At 32.9% G+C, this 8,872-nt stretch overlaps 1 protein-coding gene across 3 annotated transcripts; it reads right to left on the bottom strand.

Annotated features, from left to right (window-relative positions):
• Positions 1-3,040, bottom strand: LOC104225457 (O-fucosyltransferase 23). Of its 3 annotated transcripts, XM_009777257.2 has the most exons (4): positions 2,836-3,040; positions 2,455-2,637; positions 2,310-2,371; positions 1-2,205 (listed from the first exon to the last, which is right to left on the bottom strand). In XM_009777257.2, the coding sequence occupies exon 4, from the start codon at positions 2,058-2,060 to the stop codon at positions 750-752; it is 1,311 nt and encodes a 436-aa protein (XP_009775559.1). In that variant the 5' UTR covers positions 2,061-2,205; positions 2,310-2,371; positions 2,455-2,637; positions 2,836-3,040; the 3' UTR covers positions 1-749. The 3 variants fall into 3 exon arrangements, with proteins under 3 accessions (XP_009775559.1, XP_009775560.1, XP_070024024.1); XM_009777258.2 differs by lacking the exon at positions 2,455-2,637; XM_070167923.1 differs by lacking the exon at positions 2,836-3,040 and having other exon boundaries at positions 2,455-2,829.
• Between the last annotated feature and the right edge of the window lie 5,832 nt (positions 3,041-8,872).

The following is an 8,872-nucleotide window of genomic DNA, read 5'->3' as shown; positions in this document are numbered from 1 at the left end:
TGAGGCCTAAAACATCAAATCTCTTATTCCTTATCTCTGTGGAGTGTGGTCTACATACACAATGTACTTCGTGTTTCATTTAGTTGTCATATGGTGATAAAGTACTGAAAAGACAGTACATTTGGCCTTCAATTTCTCACTATCTCATGAACAACAACAACAACAACAACAAACCCAGTGTAATCGCACAAGCGAGGTCTGAGGAGGGTAATGCGTACGCGGACCTTACCCCTACCTCGTGAAGGTAGAGAGGTTGTTTCCGATAGACTCTCGGCTCAAGGAACAATGACAAGGAAGCTTCTCACTATCTCATGGAGGACATCAAATATTACTAGACTGTTAACAGAAAGCCTAAAATATCTCACAGCTGCAGGCTGCAAAGAGCAGAAGACAAATGACAACACAGATGCTCATCAAATATCTTGCTATTTTCCCCCTTTTTCTTTGTTCTTTTGTTCAGTATGAGAAACAGAGAGTATATCATACAGAACTACCAGCAAAAGTTTAAGCTCTATTAACATGTTGCTGTAACATATCAAGAAAAATGAATGCAAAATCTGAGATATGTAATTACAGAAATGCAAAGTATACCTACTCTTCAGAATCCCCACAAAGCCTCAAGAATTTGTATAACTTATCTCCTTAACCAAAAAAACTTGACGATCACAACATCGGCCAAACATTTGCATCCTTATCCATGCATATCCAAGGTTGACAAACAATACGTAATTCACGCCTTGAAAGCCATCTCAGCAAGCAATGTGATTGGTACCGTAGCTAATTGCCGTCAAGCTAGTGTCGGACATGTTTGTTACCCATGGATGAGGGCTATCCCCCATTCCTCTTATATTATATGCATAAGACGGCCACCTAACATCCGAAACACACAACTTTGTATCGCCCATGTTAATCATCTTCTGGGTTCTGTCAAGAACAACAAGGCTAGAAAACGTTGAAAAACTGTTCCCTACAAAGACATCAGATCTTAAGCAAACTTCATAGTCGATAGCAGATTGAAATATGTATGGCTGCTTCTTGTAAATTTCAAAAACACCCAGTTTTTTCTTCTCGAAAGGAAGCAATCCGTCCTTCCAACCATTCAAGACAGTATCATCTTCAAGAAGAGTATCGGCGACAGCAAGATAAACAACTACAGGGGTTTTAAGACCCGGGATGTTTCCCACTCTGGCCATAATCTCTTCCTTACTACTACAAATTTCACTAATGTTTAATCTCTGCTCCAGCTTCTTACAGTGAATCATCCAATCCTTTTCTATTCTCATGTGCACAGCTACATAGGGAACTGACTCTGATGAAGAGCTTGACATCAGAACCTTACTTCTCACCTCCATTCCTATTTCTCTAATCTTGGAGATAACTTTATCTGCTTCTCTAGATATCTCCTCTACCAAAGCTAAGCAGTCGAAAACCTTCGCATAGTCTTTAGCCGGCCAATGATCATGCCACAAAAATGGGTTCTTCCCGACTACACGAACAATCTCATGTGCATCATATGGATGCTTACTAAATTGAGTCAACTGCTCAAAATCTTTTTCCAACGTCCACCTTCGTCCGCTGCCTTTCTGAAGTTCGATAACATCACTTTGATTTGAAACGTCTGAATAGCGACTCAATTGGGCAAACCCTTTACAAACGGAATTAAATCTTTCAAATTGGAAGACCTTATCGAAGGAAATGGGCTTCAAAAGTTCGACTTCTTTATAAAACAGCGAAGCACTCAATTTAGGCATCAACAGTGTTCGATTGAGCATGCGTGCAGTCAAACAAGCTCTAGCAAAAGCAATCTTCTGATTGTTCAATCCCCAAACAATCTGAGGAACTTCTAAAAACTTCTGTTTTACGGCTTGATTTGATGGAAATGATCGGTTGTGGATAAGGACAACATTGTTGTGTTGAATGACCCCGCCAAGTCCAGAGAATGTTGGAAGCAGAACAGTTCCCACGAACAAAGCAATGACAACTAACCCCACACATTTTCCAGCCAAGGAATTCAAATGGACTCCAAAGAATGTCAAATGCTTACAATTTGGTAAGTCCATTTGAGATTCAATCCAAATAGTTCAGATATAATTCATCCCAAATATTATCACATCCCAATAATGTTCAATGAACCAAGCAACAACATCCCATAATTGTTCAATCCTCAAGTTCAGTCATAGAAGTCAAACCTGATTCCTCTCTTTTCTGAGTAGATAACAAAAGACAAGAGAAAAGAAAAGGAAAATCAAAATATTTTTCTACTGCATGTGAAAACCACTTCTAAATCAGAGAAGAATCTATTGACTTACCTCAATTGAAGCTATAATTCTGAAAGCAGAACCCTCTCGATCGACCAATATAGATTCAATTTCTGAAAGTCCAGAAAGAAAATCCATTAAAGGGAGAATTTGATCTCTACATCGATCAATAAAGAAAAGAAATATCATTACTTACATCTCGTGTAACAAAAATCATTTCTTTGTACAAACACAGAATAGAATCCAGATATAATTCAGTCTCTTAGAATCCAGAAAACCCCATCAAAGAGGAAATTGATCTAAAAATCATGTTAAAAATCCTTTTTTTCCTGCTATATCCCAACTCCACGGAGATAACAACCATGAAAGTCAAACATCCCTTAAATCCAAAAATGGAAAAAAGTTAAGAAGAAGAAGAGCCCAGAAACCCAAAATGGTACAAAAACATGATGCATGCAATCCCAACAAAACAAGAAAAGTGAGGTAATAGGGACTACCCCAAGTGGGGTTTGTGGGGGTGGGGTTAGGGATGAGTAAGGAAGAAGAAGAAGGTTTAATATAAAAAAAAAAATCTCACCTTTGAGTTGTGTTGGAGCAAAGTGAAACTCAAAATTCGTAAGGGATTTAGACAATAAGCATGAATCCAAAATGTGAAAAAGAATAAAATTTTGAGAGAGAGAAAAAGGGCAAAACGGAAGATGAGCTTTGCATGGAAGGGACGAATGAAGAAAAGGGAAATTCAGAACTCGTAAAGCGAAAGCAAAACTGAAAGCCAACAACGCATCACCATCATGCCAACTCACAACACATAGAAAATTCCTCGAATTAGCAAATTCTTTTATCTTTTCTTCTTAAAAAAATAGGGAATCTAACTAGGGAAATATTTAATGTGTGACATTCGTAAGAGTAACCCCATGTTTTGGATTTAGTATCGAACCAAGATGAGTGATCTGAATATGTTATTAAATCTGACGGATTCCTACAGCTTGATAAAAATATTATAGTCTAACCATTATTAAATATTTACACAATTTTGTATATATGTTAGGAAAATGGAAATTAAACTTTCCATCTCAATGATACTGATTATTTTCTTCCTTTTTTTGGTGTATTCATGTATAACCAGTTTTCCAATCCAATGATTTCAACGTCCAATTTGATACACTCGGGGGCGTATATAGAATTTTTCGTGTCGTATTTACATAAATCAGAAAATAAATAAATATTATCTAATATTATTTTCCCACAAGTTGAAAGCTAAGGCATCAATGATGTAGTTGAATATCACTGCAAAGGAAGATATAGGTTCAATTATCCTTAGCCTCACAATTTTAAGAAAAATGCTCGCTCAAAGATATTTAAGAAATAAAATATCTAGGTCCAGCCTTGAATCTACGACCTTTACAAGCCCAAATACGAGCTTGACCAATGGATCAAGAAGTACTTTTTGTCAGGAAACGGTGTTATTAGAATATTAATATAAATATTTAATATTTTTTCCCGACGAAGAGGATCCGCCCATGTACGTTCGCCCCTGGTCATACACTCATTACATAATCTAGAATTGCAATGTAAAAATTAAATGTAAGAGCATGAGCATGATTATTCGCAAGTTAGGTTATAGGCAGGATGAACCGTTCCACGTTAAGACCAAAAAAGATAAGCAGCACATTGAGTAGCTATTAGCTTGAGCCAGCAACTTAACTTGATTCTAAGATCGATTAAGTACAATTACAGTCATGTTTTAATGCAATCAAACAATACACAATCGATTTTGTTTTTTTGCGTCATTTTTCGTAACTACACATTTAAAATCGTTCGATGGGCAACTAATTAGGACAGCATTTGGAGAACTAATACCAGCGAACAAGACCAACTCCAAAGAAAAAATATATACAACACTAGAAAAAATATACTCTATACAACACTTAGTTGGATTAGGAAAGCAATTGAATTAACAAGCCAGAAATAGAAATTGTCGTCGCGGTTATCAAAGCTGTACTAGTTTGAGATATTTACAATAAAGTAAGCAAAATCTGATATTGTGAAAATGGCAAATGGTTGGAGCACAATAACTACACCCTCTATTTCAATTTATATATAATAGTTTGACCGATCATAAAAGAGTATGAAAGACTTTTAAATTCTGTGATTTTAAACTAAAAATGTGCGTAATATATCAAAAATGTGCTTGAATTTTATGGTCTTAAATATACTATATGGAAAATTGGAGTTAAAAATCTATGAAATGTAATTTATTTATTTATTGAAACAGATCAAAAAAATATGACACACAAATTGAAACGGACTTAGGAAGACTCGAGCAAAGATTGAGAGGGGACAACTCAAAAAGTCACAAACAACCACACTAGAAGTAGGGGGGGGTTATTCAAACAAAGGAGTTGAAGTAAGCATTGGAAAATGAAAAAAATTGAGGAAAAGGACTAAAAAGGGAAACTGACAAAAATAATGTTAAAGAGTGAAAAGGAGAAGACTACTTGTAACAGAATTTGATTCAAATAAATCTGACAACCTAGAACTATCTACAGATAATAATTCAAGGGAGTATCTCATGTGAAGGTCTTTCCCCAAAGATAGCCACGTCATATGGTCTTGTATTTTGAACCCAAAAACAAATGCCCGAGCAATTTAACAGAAGCACGTATTAATTCATTTTGGTTGGTTTAGTTAGTGGGAAATAATTTGTAGGAGGAAATGCCATAGAAAGTGGCTGAATTAGCTGGGACAGTTGGAGGATAACTTGACGAAATTAATTAAGTGGGAAGCTTGTGACTTTGAACAACTTGATCACCTAAGCATGTGCACTTGCGCACACCATTCCATCAATCCTTTATAATTTATATCTCCATTTTCTTGTTTTCTCTTTTTGTTTTCTTCGTTTTAAAGAGAGAGAGAGAGGGATGGATGAAGGTTTAATTTATGCTTTCTTCAATCCCTAAGATGCCCGCATGTTTCCCAACAACTTGCTACTACTAATTAATTATTTTGTTCTATTTTAATACTAGCACTTCTTCCCCTCTTTTCGGCTTTTATTTTTCTATTTCTAATCCCCTTTTAAATATGTTCTTTTGTCCTCATTGGTTAGTGCTATATCTTCCATGTCTGAATTGTTACTAAAACTTATATATATAGTTTGGTAAAAATTGAATAATTAAAATTTAGTAATTTGTTTTAGTTTCAATTTAATTTAATAACCTGATGTGTAATTTGGATAAGATTTTTGATTTTCTGCAAAAGTTCCATAACACGCCTACCAAATTTTTATATATAGTATCTTCCAATAAGGATTTCTTTTTTCATAAACTAATTAATCAATAAAACAATATTGGAAGCAAATAATTACGATTTCATTAACAGTTTGAACAGAGATAAATTGCTGTTTGGGTAAATAAAATCTAAATTAACTAAATTGATTTAAACCAAACATGAAGCAAGTGTAATTGGTCTCAATGTTTATCACTTTGTTAAAAAATCGGTTTTAGTCTTTTCAATTCCACTTGTACTCTTTTTTTTTTGGTTGTTGTGTGTGCCTATATTCTACATGCCAAGGAAATACTTTTGCCTACATAATACATACCACACGCTTGTGCTTAAAAAATATTTGCATCCGATGGCAACTTTTAAGTTATAAAGCCGTCACGCAGAAGCGGACCCGAGATTTGAATCTAACAGGGTCATACTATCTTTAAATATGTTAATTACTAACGATAAATTTTGGCCGCCGAATCGATAGATGGTCGAAGTAATTGTTAAAGGGCAAGCTTTTTATATTGAGGGAGGGACTTGAAAAGAATAATATTAATTAAATTAAGTTGACTATTATATACAAATATTAAATAATAATTAATCTTAAAAAGATTTAAATATTTAAAAAACACTTGACTACTAAGTATAACAACCATTGGAAGCAGTAACGTAAAAGGGCCTATAAAAAGGAGAAGTTGGTTTCGATCCCAAGACATTCTGCGCGAGAAAGGGCTTCAAAATACACTCATCCAACTTTAGTTAGTGAGTTTAGGGCACCAGTAAAATATTTAACGGGTTCTATATGTATATACCTATATATATTTTGATTTTGTAGAGGCCAACGGACTCCCGTGACCCCCTACGGACATTTACGCTTTCATTAAAATTGATAAAAGCTAGAGATTAGCTCCACACTATGTCCCTATATTATAGGGAAAATATCAACAATTACTATTTATAAATAGCTTATTACAAAATTGGTCAATTCCTAAAATATTACCAATATTAGTCAATTAGCTATTTGTAGCCAAAAAAGGTTAAATTTTTGCTTTCTTTTGAGTGGGTGTTATTAGAATAGATTGGGTACATCTTAAGGAGCTTGAATCTCAATTTTGGGATGATTTGATGGAGTTTTGAGGTAGTTTGAATTGAAAATTCGAAGTAGAAGATGAACATGAAAAAAATGATATGTGTATCAAACTATGTATCAAACATGTATCATATTTGTATCAAATGGGTATCACATATATATCCATGTATACATGTGTGTGAGATACATGTTTGATACATGTGTCGCAGAAGAATTTTTTGAACTCGATTTTAACTACGAATTTTGATACTAAATCAATCTAAATCACCTCCAATCTTCCTCAAAATTTATATATTGACTCATCTATATGTTTTCAATGAATCTCAATCATGCCCATAGAAAAAAGTCATATTTTGTTAGATTTTTGGAATCTTATATATATATATATATATATATATATATATATATATATATATATATATATATATATTTGCATTTTATCGTCTTATTTGCTATCTCATCCACGAAATTTTCTTTCCGTCTTGCATCTAATGTTGCTAATCACGCTTAAAAATATGGAAGGAGATCTTTGTGTGTGATTCTTGGAGAGAAAAAACCTTATTTATTTGTGTTTTTAATTTTTATATGTGTTTGGCTAGTTTTGGTAAACCTATGATTAATGGCTAGAGGTTGGTAAGTTTGGACTTTTTTGGGACATTTCTATAAGATTCCCTATAGATGCTAAATTACAAAAAAATACACATGACTTCACACCATAACAAAAAATGGCCCATGTTTTTAAAGTTTACCCGGTATAACCCAGTTTATATAGAATTTGAAAGAAAGATTTCAATCACTGAACTAGTTCTCCTTTTTCCTACACGCCAAAATGTTCTCTCCCCATTTGCCTCTTCATTCTCTACAAGCCATCATATTCTATCCTCTATATTTTTTAGATTTATCTCCCATATTTATCTTCTATCTTCTTTAATTTTTAAATCTATCTTTCATCCTATCTTTTCTCCTCTCTAATTTTCAGATCTAATTTTCCTTAACTTTTTTTAATTCTCTCAAACTTTCCTAATGCAAAAAGATGAAAGTCTAGAGTAAGATGAAGAATATGAAGTTAGTTGTTCGGTTGAAAAGATTGAGGAAGAAAACATTTGACCCATTAATGATTTAAGTAATTTTGATTGATAAATCTCGAGTCTCTTACTGAGCATTTGGTATCGAAATATAAGTCCCAAAAATCATAATTCCACCACTTACGAAGCTAAAGTTTTCAGATCTGGAAGTTTTCATTGTGAATTGGTGCTTCAATCCAGATGGGTATTGACTAATAATAGTATTATTAATCGAGCGAGACAAATTTTAAGAATTTGAGATTCATCTAGACCTATCTTGAGCTGATTGGTTCTTCTTCTTCTTCTTCTTCTTCTTCTTCTTCTTCTTCTTCTTCTTCTTCTTCTTCTTCTTCTCGTTCTTTTTGATAATATTGGTGTTAAAACAGAGGTGTAGTAATGCACATAAGGTATTTTCTGTGCATATGCTGTATCACTGGTGTTTATGCACACTTATACAAATATTATATAATTATGTATAAATAGGTATAAGTGTGTAGATTTGTGTATAATGATGTATAATTATATTTTTTTCAGTGTATAAGGGTGTATATACATTATTATTGTATAAGAGGTCTTCAGGGAAGTTTGACACTTTTTTCTATATGGTATATTCTTTTTGTTGAAATAAAGATTTAATGATGGCTGGAAAGTTTTTTTCTAGTGTAAAATATACCTGCTGAATTTATGTACATTCAGTGCATATGCTGTATATACTCATACATATGTATTATATATATTGTATAAATATGTATAAGTGCGTATAATTATATATATATATATATATATATATATATATATATATATATATATATATATACGAGCATATAATAATGTAAGCAATTGTACACAATGTACAATTGTGTAGAAATATATATACTATATAAAATGACAGTATACTCCCTTTTTTGGTAAATTTCGGACAAAAATAAGGCAAATATATATATATATATATACGAGCAATTGTACACAATGTACAATTGTGTAGAAATATATATACTATATAAAATGACAGTATACTCCCTTTTTTGGTAAATTTCGGACAAAAATAAGGCAAAGAGAGGGGAAAAATAAGGATTTAAAACCACGTGATGACTTGACTTTTTGTCAGATAGTCACATTAATCTGGAAGAGAAAAAAACAAATAGGAGAAATAGAAAAAAAGAAAAGGAAAGAGATCGTTATAAGATTGATGT

Source organism: Nicotiana sylvestris, chromosome 2, assembly GCF_000393655.2.
Source record: "Nicotiana sylvestris chromosome 2, ASM39365v2, whole genome shotgun sequence".
Lineage (NCBI taxonomy): Eukaryota > Viridiplantae > Streptophyta > Magnoliopsida > Solanales > Solanaceae > Nicotiana > Nicotiana sylvestris.
This window is presented reverse-complemented; position numbering and strand designations above follow the sequence as displayed.